This window comes from Carcharodon carcharias, chromosome 14 (assembly GCF_017639515.1).
Source record: "Carcharodon carcharias isolate sCarCar2 chromosome 14, sCarCar2.pri, whole genome shotgun sequence".
Taxonomy (NCBI): Eukaryota; Metazoa; Chordata; class Chondrichthyes; order Lamniformes; family Lamnidae; genus Carcharodon; species Carcharodon carcharias.
The window spans coordinates 119,378,498-119,404,434 of record NC_054480.1 but is presented as its reverse complement, the minus strand read 5'-3'; the positions used below and the strand labels follow the sequence as shown (position 1 = coordinate 119,404,434).

The window sequence follows — 25,937 nt, the reverse complement described above, 5'->3', positions numbered from 1 at the left end:
CAATATGCCAGGATAGCTGTGTACAGTGACATAATGGTTATGCTACTGAACCAATAATCCAGCAGTTCTGAGTTCAAATCCCACCATGTTAATCTCTGAAAATAAATTCAATAGCGTTTGGTCATTTGTGGGCTGGAACCAGAAAGATACTTGCCGAATTGTTGTAAAAACCTAACAGGTTCCCATATTTTCCGGGCTATAAGGAATCTGCCATTCTTGGTCCAGTCCCTCACTACAAGGCTGGCCCTTGAGGCACTTAAGGATGGGTAAACCTTACTGTTTCTGCCAACATCACTCATACCTGAATGCAAACAATAATGTCAAGTAACTATACTTTCGGGTGCACTAAATTGATTGGGATGCTGAAATCTCTTGTCATTGTAGAATGCAGAGAAGAAGAAGCGTATCTCAAAGACCTCTGCCTGACCGCCCAAAACCACAGACATCCCAGCATCCCAGGTGTCGGGCAATTTATCAATACACAGGTCAGGATGTAGACGAAATCAGCTTCAACGTCAATGACGTCATTGAAATCCTTCTTGAAGGTGAGAATATGCAGCGGCTATGTGTGGTAATCAATATAAGTTACTGATCACTGCAGCTAGAAAACAAAGACCTGGCTATAGGTACAAAGCGGGAAGCAGGAATGCTGTTGGATCCCTCTTTTCGATGATTTATTGAACCACCCGGTCAAGAAGTTGAAAAGTTCTATTGTTATCTGGCCACAAGCAGAAAATCGAATGAGCAATTGTCGCTGCTGCCCAGTTCCCTGTTATATCTCCTATTGGTGGTTTTACATTATTGTGGTCTTCAAAGTAAAAACATAAAATGCTGCAAATGCACAGGGGACCAATCAGCCCCTGAAAAGAGAAAAGACAAGTTATGGTACTTCAGCCTGTGCCCTTCATCAGCATCACATTTCAGATTCCCAGAATATGTAGTTTCTTTCTTTTTATTACAGTGTTTGATGTTAGCCATTTCCGAATTGTAGTGGGAGGATTTTTATTTTTATATTTTTGCAGCTATTTTAGACACTCAGGGCTGGACTTTATGCAGCCCGTTGTGGTGGCAACCATGGCGACTGGGCCCATTTAATCTTGGGAGAGGCCCCCGTGTCAGTCTGGCAGCGGTGGGACAACCTCCCCTGATTAAGTTGGAGGGCGGAAGGGGCTGACACAAGATTTACCAATAGAAAAAGAAGAAAATAAAGTAATGTAATGTATAAATTTACAACAGAAATTATACCATCCAGATCCACGAGGAAAAACAACACGTCCACAATCTCAGTATTAAATAACGATTTGGTATGCATATATATATATATATATATATATATATACATTTTCTCCTATATTTTTCTCATTCCTGTGGGCATTACACCTGACACTTGAAAATTTCAAACTATTTTTCTCAGATTTAAACACTTCAGTTTACTTAAATGGGTGGTGCAGTGGTCAGCACTGCTGCTTCACAGCTTGAGGGACCTGGGTTTGATCCTGACCTCAGGTGTCTGTCTGTGTGGAGTTTTCATGTTCACCCTGTGTCTGGGTGGGTTTCTGCTGTGTTCTACTGCTCTGGTTTCCTCCCACTGTCCAAAGACATGCTGGTTAGGTGGATTGGCAATGGTAGATTGTGCCCTGTGATGGACTGGTGCCCTGTCTTGGGTGTACCCTGCCTAGTGCTCATTGCCTGTCAGGATAGGCTCTGACTCCCTGCGACCCTGAATTGGATGAAGCAGTTCTGGAAGAGTGAGTTTACTTAAATATCCCTGGAAATAATATGTTGTTTTATTCGTTCACAGGATGTGGACGTCACTGGCTGGGCCAGGATTTATTGCCCATCCCTAATTGCCCTTGAGAAGGTGGTGGTGAGCTGCCTTCTTGAAACTCTGCAGTTCACTCCATTCAAAAAAGAGTTATCAAAGTTGTCCCACTGCTGCCAGACTGACACGGGGGCCTCTCCCAAGATTAAGTGGGCGCAGTCGCCATGGCTGCCACCACAACGGCTGCATAAAGTCCAGCCCTGAGTGTCTAAAATAGCTGCAAAAAAAAAATCCTCGTACTGCAATTCAAAAATGGCTAACATCAAACACTGTAATAAAAAGAAAGCTACTACATATTCTGGGAATCTGAAATGTGATGTTGATGAAGGGCAAAACTGAATCAATCACGCAGCATTGATTCTGGTTGAATTATGTGGTTTGGCTTCTCTCTCTTGGGCTTGTAACTTTGAAGGCAAAAAAATCGAACCTGGAAACACTTGTACTGATTTAGGCTGAGGAAATGGAGTTTAACTGCAGATGGCTTTTAAACTTATTGGGACTGAAATTCCTGTGCTTTTTTCTCCAGCTGTTTTCCAATGGGGGACCATGAATGGTCATCCTGCCTGTCCCCACTAACCAACCATCAAAGGGTTAACTCTAAGGAGGTTCTTGGCCCACCCTACAAATTCCATACTGACGTCCAAACAAGTACATAGCAGAACATACACTAGAGTGGTATGTCCAGAAAAGGCTCCATACAATGACAGAAGTAAGACAATTCATACTAGAATCATGCCAGAGCTCTACTTGCTGTTGGAGCCAAAGATCTTTCAGCGGCAATTACTCTTCAGTTTGAAAGGATCTTGAGGGAAACATATGGATTATGTAGTAGGGAAACCTAGTAGATTCCCTAGTGGGGAAAGCCAGCAAATGGGCATGGTTTCCCTTCTACCAGATGGCTGCTCGATCCAAATATGCTAGTCACTGCTTACCCACAATTTGCCATGGATATTGCACCCTTCAGTTTCTGCGACTATGGTTACTGCTCTGCATCATTTACAGCAGTGGCATTGTATTGTCCAGATTCAACTCTTTCAACATTGTGACTGGATTTAAAAGGACATCCACTCTGTCAAAACTAGATGAATTTTCTCTGGCAAGCCAGTGACCTACCATTTTGAAAATATACGATGAAAATTTGTTATTCTGATCTCTAATGGTGAGTATGCAGTGAATGTGGACATGTGTGCAAATCTGATGAATTCACTGCATTTTCCAGATCCATCAGGATGGTGGAAGGGTCGTTTACGTGGAAAAGATGGGCTTTTTCCAGGAAACTATGTGGAGAAGATATGAAGTACTTTGGACTCGGTTCCGAATTTTACCATGTTGAAAATTAGAAGTACAGAAATATCGATCAGCTAATGGACAATCTGTGCATCAGAGTGATCATCTTAAAGGGGACTTTTATTCAGGAACAGCTTCATTCTCAATCTGCATTTATAGGAAGGAACATAGGAACAATACTAGGCCATTCAGCCCCTCAAACTTGTTCCACCATTCAATTAGATCATGACTAATCTGTATTTTAACTTAATCTACCTGCCATTATAATAATAAAGCTGCTTATAGAATCAGTTTAAGCTGGGGTTTTATGGTCACCATTTATAACCAGTAACTAAATCATTGCTGGATTAAGTGATCAAAAACCTTTTTTAAATGAAACTAGCGGCAGCTTTGTCTACACATAAGTACATTACTGATTGGTAGTGATAAGATTTTATAAACAAATGAAGCTCAGCTAAAATTAATAAATTAGCATAAATTATTTGCATATCCTTTCCCTTTTCCCACACAACACACAGCTCTTAGACTTGATAGGACAGTGTCAACCTCACAAATAACCCAATGAAAATGTTCCTTTTGAGGTAGATTTGTGATATTGGTAACATGACATGAACAGGGCACCTTAAAGCCAATTAGTAGCAGTACTTCAATAGTGTTTTCTTGCTTAATGCATATTAAAATGTAACATGAGTTACAAGCAGAAGCACTGCTAAATAAGTGGGCAACGTGTACATTAGCCTGTTTAATTAAAGGGACAATTACTCAGGAATTGGTTCAGTAAACCTAGTTCATCTCTCCTGTCCCCTTCTATTGCCCATCCATTTGCTTCCCCTTGGCAATATCATCCAAATCACAACATCAGGTTGCACATGTATGCTGACAATACCCAACTCTACCTCATTACCACTTGTCTTGATCCCTCCACTATATCTAAATTGTCCAACTCTTGTCCAACATCCAGTATTGGATGATCACAAATTTCCTCCAATTTTGGGAAAACCAAAGGTATTGTCTTCAGTCCCTCTCCCTGGTAACTATCAAAATCAGACGGTTCGCAACCTTATGTCATATTTGACCCTAGGATGAGATACCAACCACACATCCACATGATCACCAGGCTGCTTACTTCCAATTCGGTAACATTGCCCAACTACCATCCCCACCCCCTCAGCACATCTGCTACCGAAACCCTCATCCATGCCATTCCATCACACTTCTGACCGGCCTCCCATCTTCCACCCTTCCTAAATTTGAGCTCATCCAGAACTCTGCAGTCAGTTTCCTAACTTGCAACAAGTTCCAATTACCTATCACCCCTATGCTTGCTGACCCACATTGGCTCCTGGTACAACACAACCCCAATTTTAAAGTTCTCACCCCTACCTTCAATTCCCTCCTTGGTTTCTTCCCTCCTTACCTCTGTAACCTCCTGTAGCCCTACAGTTCACTAATTATGGCCTCCTTTAAGTGCTCAGCAATGCTTTCAGCTGCCTAGATCATAAACTCTGAAACTCCCTCCCTAAACCACTTTGCTTATCTACCCCTTTCTCTAAGACATTCCTTAAAAGCTACCTCTTAGTCAAAGCTTTTTATTATCTGCCCCAATATCACCTTATGTGGCTCGATGTTAAATTTTGTTTGATAATGCTCCTGTGAAATGCCTTGGGTCTTTTACTACATTCAACCTGTTGTATAAATGTAAGTTGTTGTTGTAAAGGATGAAGGAGGGAGAATACTGGAAAAAGCTAGGATGTCAAAATCCAACACCAATGTGCTGTCAACTCATGAAACCATGTCGCTTTTGCTGGGATGAAAGCAAAATACTGCGGATGCCGGAAATCTGAAGTAAAAACAGAAAACGGTGGAAAAACTCAGCAGGTCTGGCAGCATCTGGGGAGAGAGAAACAAAGTTAACGTTTCAAGCCTGTATGACCCTTCTTCAGACTGGGGTTGAGACTGGTTTCATGAGACAATAATTACTGGCCCCAACAGATCCGATTCTCACAAAACCAGACTTCCTTCCTCCCCACCCTGTCCTCTGGGTCAAATATGGGTTAAGCAATATTAAAGAAAAATCAAAATGGAATAAGTTATTGAATTAGGTCCAGATCTCAGGCCTAGCATTACGGAAAGTGTATGCCCATTCAAAGGTTAAATTTAAAGCACAAACTTTGGGTGTGTAAACATTTTAAAAAGACAAGTATGTAAGGCAAGAATAATTGGACCAATCGAGATTGCTATGCATTTCAGTGTCCCAAGGATTAAATCTTCGATGTATATCTTTTTTACCTTTATAAGAACTCTTCAGTAGATTTTCATTTACAAGGTAACTTACAAGTATTTAGGTTTTATGGTAAACAATACAACAACACTATACATTTAGATAATGCCTTTTAATGTAGTTAAATTTACCAAGGCGCTTGCTGAGCCACACAGGGAGATATTAGGATGGGCGACCAAGAGCTTGGTCCAGGAGGTGGAGCACCAATAGTGGAATGATGGAAATCATGAATGTGAATTACATAATTCCTACTCAATATACAAGGAAACAAACTGTCTCAAAGCTACAGTGAACAAAGTTAAATGTGAGGGGAATATTTTCCATGAAATTGAAACCCTAATAGGGTTGCATAAACTGTGATCTTTGTTCAGTCTTTACTGTCTGGAGCATGTATAATGCTTCCCACTGGTGCTGATAACAACTCTGTATTTAACTACTGTACTATAATGTAAATGAGGTGGCATTGTGACTTCCAAAGGCACAAAAGAACTCTGGATGTAGCAGTGTCAATGGAAGAGTACCAGCCCCCGCCCCCACCTCACCAACCTTTACTGGCCACATGGTCCACCAGTAGAGGTCAGCAATGTACTGTTTGGCCCTTCTTAGCCATTCCTTAAGCTGGCTCATGCACACTTCTTTAATGCTCCAGCATCATAGATGTATCCTGAATTTATTTAAACAGTTCGCCATACAAAGAGAATGTAAAATGGTTCGAAATATAAAGCTTCTACACCTTATTTCTCTTTAAATCAAACTTCCTTTATTTTGGGCAAGATGTCCCACAAACATAATGGGCAGAATTTTGCCGTCAGCGAGCAGGGGGGCGGGGCCCGCTCGCCGATGTGCAAAATGACGCGGGATGATGTTGGGCGGAACCCCCGACGTCATTCCGCCCCATTTAAATTTTCAGGAAGGCGGGAGCACAGCAAAATTGACAGGATCATTTAACCAATTAAAGGACCTGCCTGTCCAACCTTAAGGTTGGTGGGGAGGCCAGCAGCCCCGGCGCCAATAGAGGAAATACGAAACCTCATCCAGTGGCAGGAGAAGGTTTCATGCAGGGTTTTAAAAATTTTAATAAAGTTATTCTGTAAATTATGAACATGTCCCAACTCATGTGACATTGTCACATGAGGGGAACATGTAAGGGAATTTTTTTTCTATTTTTAATATCTTTCAAAGTCCAGTCAATCTCCCTGAAGCTGCACTTAGCCTCAGGGAGATGTGCTCTCTTTCATGCGAATGTGCGAAAAAGCGCACTCTCGATTTCAGGGATTTCCCCCCACCTGCACAGGGACCGCATAGCGCTTCCTGCTGGACGTCACACTGGGCAGCCAATTAAGACACGTAAAATGGCGGTGCATCCCGCTTCGCTGGCAGGGATCAGCTCTGCGCCCGCCAGAGATTGGGCTGGGCCTGCCTGCCCGACAGGCAGAAAACTCTGCCCATTGTTTCTAATGTGTCCAATGTTTCTAATGTGTTTTCATTCCTCTCTAACCCAGACAAAGCAAATCTGATTTACTGCAATCAGTGCAGTGGGCAAACCTTTAAGCTTAACACTTGACTTTGGGCGGAATTTTACGGCCCTGTCGTGGGGGGTGCAGGGCTGGAAAATTCGGCGAGCCATTCAAAAGTCCAATGACTTCGGCGGGAGGGGCGGTAAAATTCCGCCCTTGGAGGTTAAAGAGACTGCCAGGGATACAAAGGTTTATCTTCAGTGATGAAAATTGCTTGACAAAATTGATATTAAGAGTGAAGCATTAGATTGTACAAGGGTTTGCATATATCCCCACACATTTGCAGCAGGTATTTGTGCAGCTTATTTTAAAACATTCGGACAGTTTACAGCAACTATCTTGGGGTTGCCCCCATGTCCATATGGAATGTTTTCCTATTATTATGACTGTTTAATTTCTGTGCAATAGTATATACTGGATTATTTTAAACCATTTAAATATTGCATTTTTATTTCCTTAATAGAACAGAAGAGCTGTCCATAAAATTAGTATTCTATACAACTATAAAGTTTAACAATATGTAAAGCACTGAATGTACAACAAAGGCTATAAATCCTATTTGAATTCTTTAAAATCAGACAAATTATTACCTTGCAGCATATTCTAGATGTGTACATTTTTTGATAGCTGTTTATTCTCTTACTGAATATGAACTTGCTACAATTTTCCCAATGTTGACCTTGCAAAATAGAAATGGAGAAAGTGTGATAAAATTTATAATGCACAATATGCCTGAATAAAATAAAATTCAAGTCAACAGACAACTTAACTGGTGATTAGGAAGAAAATTTTTCATTTAAACCACTTGCATGCATGTAGTCAAAAGATTGACTGGCATATGTGTTGACAAAATTGGAATGTTGATGTTTAACAATTTGAGATCTGTAGGTGCCATTGGGCACAGCCTTCTGAAGCAGAAGTGAATGTAACAGTTTCCTGGGCACGCTGATATTTGCATAATTTTGATGTAGCGCATATACGTACAGTGCTTGGAATTGGTAATTTGGAACTACAACACGGAAACTCAGTTACTTGCTGCCCTTAAAGACCTAATACACCAGTTTATAGTGGCACTTTCCGACAACAGCAATAAGTGTCCTCAGTTCCACTAAGATGCTTTAAGACAATGGAAGGGATGGTCAAGGTACAGCTGGGGATATTTTGGCGAAGAGGTCGGGGAGGAGAGATATCGGATTCAAATTTAGTTTTCTCCAATGTGCAGGAATGTAATGGGGAAACAGTTAAGATGGAGTGGCCTGATTACCGTTTCTATCCCGCCAGTCTGCAATTTTAACACAATTAGTTTTGGTGACAGCCTTATTGATAAAGGAAGATCCAGGTACATTGGATCCCAATAGTACCTTAACCAACTCCTGCACAGTGCAATTATCCAGACAAACCTGTTGGGAAGCTAGCAACACCCGCTAAAATAAGTATAAAACAAATTCCCCCCCCCACCCCACCAAGACTTACATTGCTGCTAGCAATGTCCTCATGCCAGCAGATAGCTTCCAGGCTTCTCCATTTTAATCCTTCCCTGTTGGGCTGCTGCCACTTTCCACTTGAAATGGCTGAGTAGATGACTGGCAGGTTTCAATTTAGGTCCAGCCAGGCCTCTGTTACGATCTCCATAGAGACCGATAACTTTTAAAGAATTTCGAACTTACAGTTATAAGCTAGAAGAATGGCATAGCAAGATTTCACGTTTTAAAACTTTTACTATTAATAATGACTATAAACACCACCGACTAAATGCCCTTTTCTTTTTGTAAGCAACTTACACTTTGCACATTGCACTCTTCACGGAATTACGGTCCTTTAGTAAACAGTCCACAGTTCTCCCAGCTTCTATTGCTTCCGTATCCCTATTCTGCTGAGTGGTAACTTTGAGTGACTGTCTCCAGGCACTTTCCTCAGTTTTCAAAGAATTTCTTAAATCCAGAGCCATCGGCAAAGCCTATTCCATTGATTCTTCTTCCCCCCCGGCCATGCCTGGATGAATCTCTTGGAATCCTTAGACGGTTACAGGATGTATCTCTTCAACTAGAGACCATCTCCGTCCTGCATCTGACTGTCGTAGTTCGCAAAGCCAAGTAGCCTCTTCTCTCTGCTGACCACGCAGAACCTCTGCTGTCTGTCTGCAATATTGATTGATTTGTTGGGAAGCCCGTAAACTAATCTCAAAAATGGCATCCTTTGCCCTTTTCCCCAAGGCAACATGAAACATATTAGGCTTGCATCCAGGTAGAAATGTGAATTATTTACCCTTGATCCCAACTCCCTTCCAGCTGAGAAGTAAGTAGACAGTTTACAGCACAATTGCATACAATTCCTTACCTTCAACACCTTTGTGAGTCTCAGGTTCTACTTTCTTCCTGTTGAACGGGCAGTGCAGGAGCGGGCATGGACACAATCGCGCCCCCAATCCGGTCCATGCCGCCATTGTACAAAGGCAGGCCAATTAAGGCCCACCCAGAGTGATGCATACCCAGAAGCACTGTGCATTCCCCGTGTGGGTGGGGCCAGTGGCTGCCTGAGTCGGGAGTGCGGTCTGAGAGCAGAAATCTCCCTGAGGCACGAAGCTGCCTCATGGAGATTAATTTGAATGTGAAACACTGAAAAAAAGATTTTTAAAGAATATTTGAACATGTCCCCTCATTTGAAACTGTCACATGAGCTGGGACATGTGCATTAATTTCAATAAAATTTTTTTTTTAGTGTTAAAATCATTCATGAAACCTCATCCCACCCATGGATGAGGTTCCATGAAAAATGCGAAGGCCACCTGGGCTCTTCACCTGCCTGCCAACATTAAGGTTGGGCGGGCAGCTCCATTAGTTATTTTAATTGACAGTTAAATGGCCTTAATAGGCCCTTGACAGTTCAGCGACCGCGCAGCCGAGTCAGCTGCATGCCCGCCAAACTGAAAGTCTGAATGACGCGCCATGACATATGGGCGCATGCCGGACATCACCACACATCATCTTATGCCTCGGTGAGTGGGCCCCGCCCCTGCTCGACAAGCCGAAGATTCAACCCATAATAAACTTACAGCCTGCTGCCATTGTCTCCATTGTAAATAGCTTGCACATTCTTCTCAGTAAAGCTGCCTAAGCTTTCCTCTGACCTCCAACAGTCAAACCACCAAGGCTTACTGTCAGGCAGGCTGCAGAACATGTCACATGACCCTGCTCATTTTACCCTAAATTTAAAGGTGCAGTCCAAAAATATAATAATCTTATAAGCCTTGTAATTGTAACATTTCTTATTTCACATTCCCTTAAGGGGTTGCCATGTGCTCTGCTGGCTCTTTGCCTTTCTACCCAGTCCTGTTCCCCATAGATGGGTGCCTTGTCTCATTGTGAGTTAGCAAAAGGAATTTGTAGAAGCTTGTCAAATACGTAAATGTGCCTTTGCTCCTCTAAATCTACGTCATAACCCTTATTCCCTTCTCCCTCATATGCTTGTCTAGCCCCCCTGTAGTAACTGACAGTCTTAGCCTCTCCTGCTTTCTATCAGGGGTCACGTGATGTTCTTGGAGGCTGACCATTGCAGCCCTAAGCGCGGGTAATCTGGGAGGGGCGGGCCTTCCTGATGAGAGTCCTGGTCGAACATGTAACATCTGAAAAGCTCTTGTAATAACATTTGTTCTGTTTCTTGTTGATACCTGTCCGATCTGTCAAGTCATTGCACTCCCCTTAAATGTATCTATATTATTGCTCCCCTGTGGTAATGAGTTCCACATTCTCACCACTCTTTGGCTAAAGATGCTTCTTCTGAATTCCCTATCGGATTTCTTGGTGAATCTAACCAGATGTGTGGGACTCTAACGCAAGGATCAAAATTTCACAGTCCACCTAGGAATATGTAGTCACACCAGAATGTTTTGCTGTCAAGCCCCCCATGACAGAATCATCCCAGATTTGTACTAAGCGCGTGAGCAGGTGGGAAAATGGATGTTTTACCTGCCAGCTGCAATGGCGGCTTTTCAGGCTGCATCATCCCATTTCTGCCTCGTTAGCTATGCAGCCACAGGAAACATGTTGTTTAGCTGGTGGGCGGCCTCTAATTTGTCCACCAAGCTGTTACCTCGCTGCTTCCTCAGGCTGGGCACCACATTGAAACTGCAGCCACGCACACACTTCTCAATGCTGCAGCCCAGGAGGGCACCAGTGAAGACATGGCCCCAAAAGCCAAGAAGAGCGCAGCCCCACCAATTCAGTGACGCACCCCTGGGACACCTTCTGGACACTGTGGAGGCCCGCCGCGATGTCCTCTACCCCTTCTCTGGCCACATGAGGCCACAGTTTCATCACTCTGGCTTGAGAGGTGGTGGCAGAGGTGGTCAGTGCCTGTGCTGCACATGAGGTCGGCCATCCAGTGCAGAGAACAGATGAATGATCTCATCCGAGCAGCCAAGGTAAGCCAACCATCCCATCACTCTAAACTCACATGCTCACATGGCCATCACACATTCACTGGTATCTCACTCACTGTCAGCTCAAGGGACATCACCACTCACTCTCTCACACACACCCTCACATCCCCATCTGGCCTCATCTCCTCTGAAGACTGCCTCAGCCCTCACCATCTTGAAGCCACTTGCACAGATAAACATGTACCCCCACACACAACTTGGGATACCCCCCTCCCCCAGTACAGCTGGTGATGACAATGCCCATGATGGCTGAAGCTTTACACCAAGTCTGTATACATAAATAAGAAAGTTCCATTTAGGTTCAGGACTATAAATTAGACATAATGCAGTGGAGTTCACCAATGTTACCATTTTTCAACTTCACAATTAAAATCTTTACATTAAAATGGAAGTTAAAATTGAAGATCTGATAGAGGTGTTCAAAAGTTTGGATAAGGAAAAACTACTCCTAAAAGGAGGAAGGATTTTGGAGGAATAACAGGAAATGTTGGAAATACTCAGCAGGTCCAGCAGCATCAGTGAAGAGAGAAGCAGAAACAAAAACAAAAACAACTGGAAAAACTCAGCAGGTCTGACAGCATCTGCGGAGAAGAATACAGTTAATGTTTCGAGTCTGTATGACTCTTCATCAGAACTAAGAAATATAGAAATGAGGTGGAATATAAACTGGTTGAGGGGGGTGGGATCGGTAGAGCTGGATAGAGGGCCAGTGATAGCTGAAGGCAAAGAAGAGATTGCTAAAGATGTCATAGACAAAACGACAAAGGGGTGTTGACGGTGGTGATATTAACTGAGGAATGTGCTAATGATGACATTAAGGGTAGAAAGCAGGACAAGCAAGTGACAGATAGCCCTCTGTTGAAGTCATACGGACTCGAAATGTAACTGTGTTCCTCTCCGCAGTTGCTGTCAGACCTGCTGAGTTTTTCCAGGCATTTTTGTTTTTGTTTTTGTTTTTGTTTTGACAGATAGCCCTAATAGGGGGTGGGGTGGGGGGAAGGGATCGAAATTGGCTAAAAGGTAGAGATAAAACAATGGATGGAAATACATTTAAAAATAATGGAAATAAGTGGAAAAAAATGTATATATATTTTAAAAATATAAATTATTAGAAAAGGTGGGATCGGAAAGGGGGTGGGGATGGAGGAGACGGTTCATGATCTGAAGTTGTTGAAGTCAATATTAAGTCCGGAAGACTGTAAAGTGCCTAGTCAGAAGATGAGGTGCTGTTCCTTTAGTTTGCGTGAGCTTCACTGGAACATTGCAGCAGGCGAAGGACCGACATGTGGGCATGAGAACAGGGTGGAGTGTTGAAATGGCAAGCAACAGGGAGGTCTGGGTAATGCTTGCGGACAGACCGAAGGTGTTCTGCAAAGCGGTCACCCAGTCTACATTTGGTCTCTCCAACGTAGAGGAGACTGCATTGGGAGTAACGAATGCAGTAGACTAAATTGAGGGAAGTGCAAGTGAAATGCTGCTTCACTTGAAAGGAGTCTTTGGGCCCTTGGACGGTGAGGAGGGGGGAAGTAAAGGGGCAGGTGTTGCACCTTCTGTGGTTTCATGGGAAGATGCCGTGAGAGGGGGTTGAGGTGTAGGGGGTGATGGAGGAGTGGACCAGGGTGTCCCGGAGGGGACGATCCCTGTATAATGCCACCAGGGAGGGTAAAGGGAAGATGTGTTTGGTGGTGGCATCATGCTGGAGTTGGCGGAAATTGCGGAGGATGATCCTTTGAATGCGGAGGCTGGTGGGGTGATGTGAGGACAAGGGGGACCCTATCATGGTTCTGGGAGGGAGAGGAAGGTGCGAGGGCAAATGCGCAGGAGATGGGCCAGACACAGTTGAGGGCCCTGTCAACCACCTTGGGTGGAAAACCTTGGTTAAGGAAGACATGTCAAAGGAACTGTTTTGGAAAGTGGCATCATCAGAACAGATGCGACAGAGGAGAAGGAACTGAGAGAATGGGATGGAGTCCTTACAGGAAGCGGGGTGTGAGGAGCTGTAGTCGAGGTAGATATGGGAGTCGGTAGGCTTGTAATGAATATTGGTGGACAGTCTATCACCAGAAATTGAGACAGAGAGGTCAAGGAAGGGAAGGGAAGTGTCAGTGATGGACCATGTGAAAATGATGGAGGGGTGGAAATTGGAAGCAAAATTAATAAATTTTTCCAGATCCAGACAAGAGCATGAAGCGACACCGAAGCAGTCATCGATGTACCAGAGAAAGAGTTGTGGGAGGGGGCCGGAGTAGGACTGGAACAAGGAATGTTCCACATACCCCGTAAAGAGACAGGCATAACTGGGGCCCAAGCAGGTACCCATAGCCATACCTTTCTTTTGGAGGAAGTGAGACGAGTTTAAGGAGAAATTGTTCAGTGAGAGAACAAGTTCAGCCAGATGGAGGAGAGTAGTGGTGGATGGGGATTGTTCGGGCCTCTGTTCGAGGAAGAAGCGGAGAGCCCTCAGACTATCCTGGTGGGGGATGGAGGTGTAGAGGGATTGGATGTCCATGGTGAAGAGGAGGCGGTTGGGGCCAGGGAACTGGAAATTGTTGATATGATGTAGGACGTAAGAGGAATCGCGGATATATGTGGGAAGAGACTGAACAAGGGGAGAGAGAATGGAGTCAAGATAGCAAGAAATGGTTTATTTATTTCAATCTATTGTTTCATCTCCACTTTTTAGCCCATTTCGATCCCTTCCCCCCCCCCACCCCTACTAAGTCCATCTGCCACTAGCTTGTCCTGCTTTCTACCCTTATGTCCCCATTAGCACGGCCTTTAGATAATATCACCACCGTCAACACCCCTTTGTCCTTTTGTCTATGACATCTTTGGCAGTCTCTTCTTGGCCCCCACCTATCACTGGCCCCCTATCGAGCTCTCTTGTCCCACCCCCTTCTACCAGCTTATATTTCATCTCATTTCTATATGTCTTAGTTCTGATGAAGGGTCATACGGACTCAAAACATCAACTCTATCCCTCTCCGCAGATGCTGTCAGACCTGCTGAGTTTTTCCAGGTATTTTTGTTTTTGTTCTAGATTTCTAGCATCTGCAGTATTTTGCTTTTAACTGCAATAAGATGTGTTTTAAAGAAGTATTGTGAGTGCTGTGACACTCAAGAACGTACACAGGACAGGCCTTCTGATAAGTATCATAAAGATGTGCTTTATGCCAAATAATGATTTTTAATCCATCGGATAGAAACCTGAATCAACTTTTTAAAAACAGACTTTTAAAAAACACAGGGACTAAAGCGATTTGAACTCACAGCCCAAGATGATTAACCTCAATTTGTATTACCATACGTTCCACATTCCAAGTCATTAAAGTAGAGTCAGTTGGTCGGTAAAACCTGTCAAAGATAATGGCCGGAATTTCCCAGCCTCTCACGCTGGTGGGATCTTCGGGTCCCGCTGATGTGAACAGAGATTTCATTGGCTCACCAGCCCCGCTGTGGGGAAACCCACCATGAGGGGGCTGGAAAACTCCGGCCAGTGAGTTCAGGAGAGTGTGAGGAACTCACATCACCTGTCTCATTAGCAAGGCATCTATGGCAATCATAGATGGTATTCAATTGTTGGAAATGGGCCATTAAAACTGATCCCTTGGACAATGGGACTTTGGCTAAGCTCTCTTCCAGACATGTGCTAATCAAGTCACCTTTGGAATAAATGGATAATGTCTTTTTTTTAATCCCCCCGGCAGTTGGAGAAGGGTGGTCACATGACAAGTCAATCCTTTGACAAAAACAAAAATACCTGGAAAAACTCAGCAGGCCTGGCAGCATCTGCGGAGAGGAACACAGTTAACGTTTCGAGTCCGAATGACTCTTCAACAGAACCAAGTAAAAATAGAAGAGAGGTGAAATATAAGCTGGTTTAAGGGGGGTGGTGGGGTGGAACAAGTAGAGCTGGATAGAGGGCCAGTGATAGGTGGAGATAACCAAAAGATGTCACAGACAAAAGGACAAAGATTTGTTGAATGTGGTGATATTACCTAAAGCAATGTACTAATTAAGGACAGAAAGCAGGACAAGCAAGGTACAGATAGCCTTAGTGGGGGTGGGGTGGGGTGAAGGAATCGAAGAAGGCTAAAAGGTAGAGATAAAACAATGGATAGAAATACATTTAAAAATAATGGAAATAGGTGGAAAAAGAAAAATCTATATAAATTATTGGGAAAAAAAGGGGGGGGTCGGAAAGGGGGTGGGGATGGAGCAGAGTTCATGATCTAAAATTGTTGAACTCAATATTCAGTCCGGAAGGCTGTAAAGTGCCTAGTCAGAAGATGAGGTGCAAGTCAATCCTTTGTATGTTTTAAGCACATTTACTCAGCAGAGCCGCGGACAAGAAGCTCAGGGAGAAGACCAACATGGGGTCCTTCCTGCCTCCTTTTTATCTCCAACACACCTGGTTTACTGACTGTGATCATGCAGGGACACCCTGCTGCAGACAGGGATTTCTTAAAAGAATTCAAAGCAGCACTACCATCTCCCAAAGAGCAATCAACTCAGTGGTCTACATCTTTAAATTGGAATCATTTATCGCATCATATCCAGCCTGAAGCCATCCAATTCATCAAGCGACAGTCTGCATACTCTTTTGCTTTTTTTATGGGCCCTAATTTAACCAATACTTCGAGTGTGTGTGCGCATATGCGTGTGGTTGCATATCCTGTTCAAACAAAAAAGCTGTTGCGATCAGACAAGGAGAGGGACAAGAGGGGAGCCGTTTGACTGATCCTCAGCTGGTCGTAACATAAGTTTTAAAAAAGAAAAAAATAAATGTTTATTTTCCAACAACCAACAGCACCAACTCACACATTCACACAAGGCACACACGTACAAGAAAATGTGATTACAAAAAAGGTATCATGCACAGAAATGTCCAAAAAGTCACTATTACGCTTGCTTTTTCAAGATGAAAGCTGGAAATGTTGCAGCTGTTGCCTGATGATTTCATTTTGGTTCACTGAAGAAAATAGAGTTAGAAGATTCTGGCGGTGAATTCAAAGTGGACTACTCCTTGCTCCAGTTAAAATGAAGTTCAGCCCCTGTAATGAAGATCAGGCTTGGTTCTGCAAATCAGTAGGTAAAAGGATAGCCCTGCCTCTCTGCCTTTTTGGGGATTCTAGGTAGGGTCCTTTTTTGCTGGGTGGGACCTCTTCCCTTTGTGATCTTTTTAACTCCAAGACTGACTGACTTGAGGCTGCTGCCCAAGATGTGTTAGTAAATGTTTCTAATTGCAAGCTTGTTTCACCGGTGTGACCATAGAATCAGTTTCTTATGGTCCACACAATGGTCCCTGACAACATTAACTTTGATATACAATGGGGTTTGAATCTCAGCTATTTGCATTTCCTTGTGATAGAGTGTGTTTTTGTGGAGTTTCATTCAGCAACCACTACGTCTGTGTGGTCATTGTGCATCAATCTCTGTTGGCATTTAGACAATAGTAGCACCAAGCCTACAGGAGAAATCCATTGCATTTTTAATATCTTCTCAGGAGTGTTCCAAAAGGTTGTTTACATTTGTTGTCCTGACAAGACAAGCGAGCTGCTTCCAGCCTTGGGAAGTTTCGTGGATATTTGCAGACAAAGAATGAAATCACCTGACCGCCTTTGACTTTATTGCATTATAATATAGATTGTCCATTCTCCATGTTGCTTTTTAAAAGTAAAGTGTTCATTTTTCTAGAAATTCTGGACATAACCAAGTGGGCATGGCATTGGACACGTTATATTGCTTTGGGTATTTTGCATTTGGTGTAGATTATATTGCACTGGGTACGGACTGTATTTTACATAGGGTGCAATACAATGTAAAATACAGTGTATATCTAGTGCAATATAATCTGCACCCAATGTAACATACAGTACATATCCAGTGCAATACAACCTACACACAATGTACAAATAGTGTGTACCCAGTGCAATAAAATGTAAAATACAGTGCATACCCAATGCAATACAACCTACACACAATGTACAAATAGTGTGTACCCAGTGCAATACAATCTGCACCCAATGTGAAATACAGTGCATACCCAGTGCAATACAACCTACACACAATGTACAAATACAGTGCGTACCCAGTGCAATACAAACTACATCCAATGTAAAATACTATGTGTACCCAGTGCAATACAATCCGTACCCAGTGCAACACAATCTGCACCCAATATGGAATACAGTGCTCACCCAGTGCAATACAATCTACACCCAATGTAAAATACAGTGCATACCCAGTGCAATACAATCTGCACCAAATATAAAATAGTGTGTACCCAGTGCAATTAAATCTGCACTCAATTTAAAAAAGTGTGTACCCAGTGCAATACAATCTGCACCCAATGTGAACTACAGAGCGTACCCAGTGCACTGGGTAAACGCTGCATTTTACACTGTATTGCACTGAGTACGGACTGTATTCCACATTGGATGCAGATTGTATTGCACTGGATACACACTTTTTTAAATTGAGTGCAGATTTAATTGCACTGGGAGTGACTCCCGGACACAGGAAGCCTTTAAACTTGTGTGGCTGCCCCACCTCGAACGCAGAGTCTCGCGATGTTTGAGACAATGTTTTAAAATGGCTACAATGTAGCCGGATTGTGTTGCGAACGTCATCTTGTGACAGTATCCAACATTCCTTCGGAACTGGGTAGCGCCCAGCAGGCTGGCTGCTGGAATTCCGCTCAGGATTGCTGGTGAGTGAGCTGTTTGTGGTGGAGCAGGGTTCCTGAAGGTTGCAGTGTTGGTGTTGAGCTGTGTCCCGAGGTCGGATATGGATCTTGCCCCTTTTTATTTAGAGGCAGCACAGCCGCGGAGCTGTTTTGTTTACAATTCCTGTGAAACTGATCAAAGCTTTCCCGCGCGCTGACGGAAAATTCACCTTTCCAATCACTAAATGCCCTTAAAATTGTAGGAATTCCTCCATTCGATACACTGGGATTTACAGTAACCCTGGGATTTACAGTAATCCTTGACCATCATCCTAGAATTGTGGAGATTTGATCAGTGTCTCTGTCAAAATTTCGAAGTGATCATTGAACTGCCTTTCACCAATAAGTGTCAGTAGTTGTTTGATTTTTTCTGGTATACGTTAATGAAGATAAGCTGAACTTTTGTTTTGATTAATAAAACCCTCAATGAAAAGACCAATAAGCTCCTCTAAGTAGGATGTAATATAGCTCCGCATTTGTAGGTATTGCACTCCAAAAAACAGATTCGTGGTCTTTTGACATTTCTCATAGTTAGTTTGAAATCTGGAGCATATGGTCAGAGGCAGATTGCCAAACCTGGAGGCTGACTAGTCTTGCACCCCAGTGCCATGAAGGACGAGGCCTGTAGAATATTTACATACTACATTATTAATAAAGCAAATCATATTAAAACATACTTTGACTCAAATTATCCAGTGGTTTTTACCAGTCATTTTGCATTGTAGTGAGTCTTGATTAGGGCTCCTGGACATGAGGCTCTAGGCCAGTGAAAGTTTGCTTCCACTTCAGAAGTTTGCAGACCAGGTATTTGTAAATTTAATGTTTAAGGCTTGTCTGCAAGCTTCCCTACTTTATAATCAATCATGGCATAAAATGATTGGGTTTCTTTCTGTTTGTATATGTCACCTTCTGTAGCGTCGCTTATGGTCATTCAGTCAGAGGATATGCTGTTTTATAGTGCGGTTGATATGCAATGTGCAATATATTAGTTATGGTGCCTATAGTTGTTTGTTAAAAAGGATTGTTGAAGGTATAGAGTGAGCAAGAGGATGGGATTACACTGGCTCAAGTGGAGAAAAATACCAGGGCAGACTTTGTGGGATTGTAATATTCTAGGACTATCAAAAAATAGAATTATACTTTGCCTCATCTTTTGGTTTGTTAAAGAGCAGCAAATCAGAAGTGAACTTAAAGCAATGATTTAAAAAACTGAAATTCTATTTCCTGAACACAAGATACAATTTATAACAAAGTAACGAATTTGCAAAAATTCTATTCACAGGATTCCCAAATCCTGTCAGGAATGCATCGATAAAGTGAAGCTTAACCTCTGTCAGGGACCAAGGGTAGGGGTTGACAGCCTTAATAACAAGAAGAGCCATTTTTAAAATATTTAGTCAAAACACAAGCCATTTGATTACCATCAAAATAGTATCAATCGATCAAGATTGGGAACCACACATATGAGGCTGCAGGCTGGAGACTCTAGGCCTCGGGCTTGAGGTTGACGATGAGGCAATGGTTTGTGTTTCTGGTTTGGCCTACTTGCAGTCTTTCTGTATATCGATTAAATCAATTCTACCTGGCGCAAATTATCCTTGCCTGTTGTAACTCATTCCTGGGTCATCTCAACTCGCTATCACTTTTGTCCTGAGCTATGAGAATTTTCTTAAGCCTGTTACTGGGCATTAGATTGTGTATGCACCTAGCACCAGGGTGTTTTTCGGCAGTCTAATACTGTGTTTTCCATTTGTATTCATAATTAGAATGGGAAAATGTGTTAAAAGTGCTGAAAACTAGCTTATGAATGGGCATGGGCTAGATCCCGGTCTCAGAAACTAACAGGTAAATTTGAGGAGATGAAATTATTCCTCCTAGTGCTGTCAGACTTCAGGACCGCCCATCCCAGCCTTGCCAGATCCTAAAACTCCCTCTGCCCACATGCTGTTATATTCCAAGATTTTCCCCAGCGAGTTGTACCCACATTCCATTACATATTTCTTGTGCTACCTAACCCCATAATCCATTCATCGATAGCAGACTAAAGAACACCAACCATATCTCCTAAACCCCAGGAACACCACTTCCCTAGTGCTGCCAAGTCCTGCAGCCCTTTCTTGTGTGGCTTGAATTAGTTGTTCTCGGTCAAGATGTAAAGTGCACTAGAATTGGTTAACACCCCAGCCAAGGAAGGGAAAGATTGCAAAGATTTCAGCTTGACCGTTATCTAGTAGCTTGGTATGTGTTGGATAAAAACCCCTACTTGAATGTTTTTCTGTATATTCCATATACATTCCATTGAAGAACAAAAACTCAACAAGAAGGACCCATCTATCATTTGCTTAGGAAGATAAGGATAGTATTAGATTAAAGGACGAAGCTTACAATGTTGCAAAGAACAGTAGCAAGTCTGAGGATTGGGAGTGCTTTAGAAACCAGCAAAAAGTTGATAAAAAGAGACAAAATAGAACATGAAAGTAAACTAGCCAGAAATTTAAAAACAGATTGTAAGAGCTTTTATAAAAAGAGAGTAAACGTTGGGTCTCAGAAGCAGAGACAGGAAAAATTATCATGGGGAATGAGGAAATGGCAGAGGCTTTGAACAAATATTCATGTCTGCCTTCACGGTAGAAGACACAACTTCCGTACCAGAAATAGACAGTAACCCAGGGGCTAAAAAGAGTGAAGAAATTAGGGAAGTTAATATCAGCAGGGATTAAATATTGGAGAAATATAAGGGACTAAAATCTGACAAATCCCTGGGACCTGATGGCCTATACCGTATGGTTCTAAAAGAGATCGCTGCAGAGATAGTGGCTGTGCTAGCAATGATTTTCCAAAATTTCTTAGATTCAGAAATGGTCCCACTAGATTGGAAGTTGGCAAGCGTCACTTTTTTCAAGAAAGGAGGGAGAGAGAAAACAGTGAAATACAGGCCAGCTGGCCAATCAGCAGTTCTTGGAAAAGTCCTGGAATCTATTATTAAGGAATCTTAACAAGGCACTTAGAAAAGCATAGTATGATTTGAACAAGTCAGCATGGTTTTATGAAAGGGGAATCCCGTGTGACAAGTTTATTAGCGTTTTGTGGATGCAGCTAGTAGGGTAGAAGGGGAACTAGTAGATGTAGTATACCTGGATTTCCAAAGGCAAACGATAAGGTGCCACACAAAAGGTTAATAGGCAAAATTGGGGGTAATATATTAACATGGATAGAGGATTGGTTAATGGATAGAAAACAGAGTGGGTATAAACAGGGCTTTTTCAAGTTGGCAGGCAGTGAATAATGGACTGCTACAAGGGTCAGTGCTGGGGCCTCAACTATTTGCAACTTATATTAATGACTTAGATGAAGAGACAGAGAGCCATGTATCTAAATTTGTAGATGATACCAAACTAGGTGGAAAGGTAAGCTGTGGGGAGGACACAGTGAGGCTGCAAAGAGATATAGACTTACTGAGTGGGCAACAAAATGGCAGATGGATTATAATATAGGAAAATGTGAAGTTAATCACTTTGGTTGTATGAATAAAAAGCAGAATATTTTTTAAGAGGGGAGAAACTTGTAAGTGTTGGTGTTCAAAGAGACTTGGGTGTGCTGATACAAGGAGCTCAGAAAGTTAACATGCAGGTGCAGCAAACAATTAGAAGAGTAAATGACACGTTGGATTTTATTGCCAGGGGATTGGAGTACAAAAATAAAGAAGTCCTCCTAAAGTTGTACAGGATTTTGGTGAGACTGCATGTGGAGTTCTGTGAGCAGTTTTGGTCTCCACACTTAAGAAAGGATATCCTCACATTGGAGATGGTACAATGAAGATTCACTAAATTGATGAGAAGACTGTCCTGTGATGAAAGGCTGAGTAAATTGGGCTTATTTTTCCTGGCATTTAGAAGAATGAGAGGTGATCACATGGAAACCTACAAAATTCTGAAGAGGCTTGATAGGATAGATGTTGAGAGATGGTTTCCATTGGTCAGGGAATCTAAATCATGGGAACACAACCAGGATAAGGGGCTGACTATTTAGGACTGAGATGAGGAGAAATGTCTTCACCCAAAGGATTGTAAATCTTTGGAATTCTCCACCCTAGAGTGTTGTGCATGCTCCATTATTGAATACATTTAAGGCTGAGATAGACAGATTTTTGGTGTCTCAGGGAATTAAGGGATATGGGGAGTGGGCGGGAAAATGGAGTTGAAGTCCAAGATCAGACATGATTGTATTGAATGGCGAAACAGGCTTGATGGACCATGTGGTCTACTCCTGCTCCTATTTCTTATGTTTTGTGTGTGTGAGTTGACTAATCCCTGGCAGTGTTCCATGTTTCAGTATATAATGGGACCTCAATTGTTTGCAATGTTATGTATGCATTCTCAAAATATTCTGCATAACAGGAAATCAGTGGGAATTGGGACTTCTTGTTAAATTCACAACAGCAATCTGTTGTGTTATTTTGGGGATTCTAGCTAATAATTTCCAACATTTGCATTGTGATGGATAGATAATTGAGATTCCACTGTAGCCCAATCTAAGGAGATTTATAGCAGCTTTTCAACACACTTCATAACTCCTGACACAAGCTTGATATACAAAGATTTGATCTGACTACAGTAGGAAGGCCATTCGACCCCTTGAGCCTGTTCTCCTGTTCGATTAAATTGTGGCCAGCCTGTACATAGACTTTGTTAGTAACTCACCAATGACCTTGCTCGCAAATACCCCACCTACTGCAGCTTTCAGTTGAAGACAGGAGAGTGTAATTGCGGTTTGATAAGTTTACAGAAACAGTTTCCAGCATAAATGTAGACATGGAAATTTATGATGAAAATATAAAATTCAGAACTGAGTGTGAGATTTTAAAATGGATACTGATATGTGTTTGTGTGCCCTGGTCTGATGATCCCACATGCTTTTATCCTGCTTCACTTGAAGACCACATCAAGTCTGGACTCTATTTGCAGCATCACAGGGGATATACTGACATAAATTAAGCATTGAAGGTACCTATGTATATTTAAACTGTTTCATTAAAACTTCTGTTTCCTCTCTAGACAGAGCCACCAGAGAAAGTTGTTTCTTCTGGAGTCTGGTGTCGCATCTTCCCCGTGTGAGGTTTGTCTTATTATGAGCTCAGATCCAGTCCCGGCACAAACATGTTTCTCAGAACGGAGCCAGAAAAGGGCGTGGTAGCCACCACCCAATCATTGGAGGGTATGAAACACTGAACAGGATTACAACAAGCCTTTCTTTAACTATTCAGTGTCATTTTGTCTGTTTGAATGCTTCTGATTGCAATTTTGTTGAAGTACTATTTTGTCCAGTAATTGAGTAGTTTCAGGCATCACAGGCCATTTGACCCATAGGGTGGTGTGCATGTGTCTTTGTGTTTTTTTTTGTTTAAGTGGAGTCAACTACTTGTCACCTAGTTCCTTTATTCTTTCAAACGCTAATCCAATTCCCTTTTTAAGGAATTTTAGTCATTCCCTAACAGCATTCCATGTTGTAGTAACCTCCTGTAGGAGAGAAAAATTCTCCTAACTTCCCCCTTGTTTCTTCTAGCGAGAATTCTTAATCTATACCACCTTGTTACCAATTTGCAAATCAGTTGAAACAGTTTTGCGCTATTTACCTTCTCAAAGCTTTTTGGTACTCTAGAAAATCTCTTACTTTCCACCCAACCCATTAATCTAGATGGGGAGTGATGGGAGAAAAACTATCATCCTCATTAGCTATAACTTCTCACCTAATATAATTCAAATGAATCCTCCCTGTTTTGCATAGCGTCTTTCAATAATGGAAAGCTGAGAACTACACCCAATACTCGAAAGGTTATTTGACCTTTCCAATGCCTTGTACATGTTTTATACTAGTTTCAGCATTCTTCTGTAAAATTCAATGCAAAATTCATCTCTTCCATGTGATGTGCCCCTTGATTCCTAGACTGAACTTCCCCATTCAAAGCTTCGCTACCCTTTCTGGCCCTGTGCTTCCCAGAAACATTAAAGCCTTTCACAGTACCACTCCATTGTAAAAGGACTAATTTTCCCAGACCATTAACACATGGCTTCCTTTGAAATATGTCTGCTCAATACTGTTTTTAAACCTTAAAAAGATTGCTGAAACATGAGATGAAAATAATCCAGGAAATCATCATTTAGCCTTAACACTTGAATGGATCAGTAGGAATTCTAGAAGAAATAGTGCTGATGTACAAGTTTGGGCTTGAACTCGTGTGTTAGTTTTAATGGGTGGAACATTTGTGCAGTATGTGCTGACTTTACTTTTGTTCACAGTATCTAGTCCCATTGCACAAATCTTGTACTAGAGTTGCTAATTCATAAAATAAGTGCTGGCATTTCTGGTGCTGTGTGCATCCATAGATGAGTTAAAAAAGATCTACCTTCCATTAAGAATTTACTGAGAGAAAGTTTAAGAATTACAGGCACTTATTTGTATTAGACCAAGTTTGATTTCATTGTCAGCACATTGCTATCATTATTGCCTTTGTGTTTCTTTAATAAGTCTGGGTAAGACATGGGTAAGTGTTATTAGCTGTACACTCTAGTGGTATTTACCCACTTCGAGGTTAACGGAGAATATTGTGGGCATCTCCATGCATTCTCCATTAACTTACTGTGGTTTAGAGTTAAATGTTAGCTCTGGGCTATGCTATGCCTAGCAGAAAAGAAATATGTGACTTGGCAGATCCATGTCTCGTGTCAGCCTATCGAAACTGGGGTCAATCATGAACATAAGAGTAACATGGATATGAGTTGAGGATGGGACCAGACCTAGCTGTGATGTTACCTAATCAACACCCAGTCTGTGTTCAGAAATGAAGAAAGGGCATTTAAATAAGCTAACACATAGATTCATTTCTGTGGAAGCTTAACCTTCAGGAGAAAAGAGATGCACAACAAGGAGGCTGAGTTAATTGAATTTCATCATCAAAGGATTTCAGTTTGTTCTGCAGTGGCTGTATAAATGTAGGCTGCAATTGGCATATTCAGAAATGTGGGCTCCCCATTTTAGAATAAAGGAGTATAGGTTATGGGTCAGCTACACATCTATTAACCTGTGTTGCAGCATTGTTTTTGCGTTATACTCCAGCCTGCTATTACTGTCAACCAACCATCAGTGTTAACAAAAGTAACGCATTTAGTGCCAGCAGCAGGGAGAGCTGCCCATACCAAATTTACGAAGGCACTGCTTCCTCTTATTGCACATGGATAGTGTGCACTGGGCCAAGCCAGCAAGGCATTTTTCAGATTGAATGGTCTTTGAGCTGCTTCTCACTGACAAAAGGAAGCCCTGTAATGTTTTTCACCGTTTACTGGGAAGGAGCGTGGCAGCATCAGAAAGCACACATTTTGCCTGGGAAACCATGAGAACAGTGGACAAGCTGTTGCATTTACTGTTGACTCCTTTTAAATCTTACACTTGAAGGTGCAGCAAAGCAGGATAACACTCCGGTACTGAAGCCACCTACCTTTTAAAGTGGAGGTGCAAAGTGCATGATTGGAAGAGGAGGAGCAAGTGAATGGCAGTGCCTCGATTCCTCATGATTGGGAATAACTGTTCAAATTTCACTGGCATCAGTAGAAATGCGAAGATAAATGTACCAACCTCTTGTGTATCTGCTGACTCTTCATCCCTTGGTGGCCTGGCCTCTATGTAACTTTCATTTCTGAGATAATTGTTCATTGCATCTCCTCACGATACTCCTTGCTGCAACAGAAACTGTGAGGCACAGCTGGAGTGGGGATTGTAGCAAAAATGTTGCGCCATGAAGTTTCCAAAGAGTAAATGCCAATTTAACTTTCAAAGCGTTGTTATAGTGCGAGATGATCTTTGCACTGAAC

The 25,937-nt window shown here is 42.3% G+C and overlaps 2 protein-coding genes across 4 annotated transcripts in view; both read left to right on the top strand.

The window, feature by feature from the left end:
- The window catches only part of myo1f (myosin IF), a 173,686-nt gene extending 170,196 nt beyond the window's left edge, over positions 1 to 3,490 (top strand). The window contains exons 27-28 of the mRNA XM_041205394.1: positions 385 to 545; positions 3,042 to 3,490. Coding sequence (XP_041061328.1) covers positions 385 to 545; positions 3,042 to 3,118 — 238 coding nt within the window. The 3' untranslated portion in view covers positions 3,119 to 3,490. The remainder of the gene's footprint in view (positions 1 to 384; positions 546 to 3,041) is intronic.
- Positions 3,491 to 17,920: 14,430 nt separating this feature from the next.
- znf414 (zinc finger protein 414) overlaps positions 17,921 to 25,937 on the top strand; it is a 30,076-nt gene continuing 22,059 nt past the window's right edge. The window contains exons 1-2 of one of the 3 annotated variants that reach the window (XM_041205397.1): positions 17,921 to 18,057; positions 23,127 to 23,187. Coding sequence is in view for 1 of the 3 variants with exons in the window: in XM_041205395.1 (XP_041061329.1) it covers positions 23,229 to 23,286 (58 nt within the window). In the remaining 2 variants the exon portion in view is untranslated. Of the gene's footprint in view, positions 18,058 to 23,126; positions 23,287 to 25,937 lie in introns of those variants that run through there. The other 2 variants (XM_041205395.1, XM_041205398.1) reach the window with 2 other exon arrangements.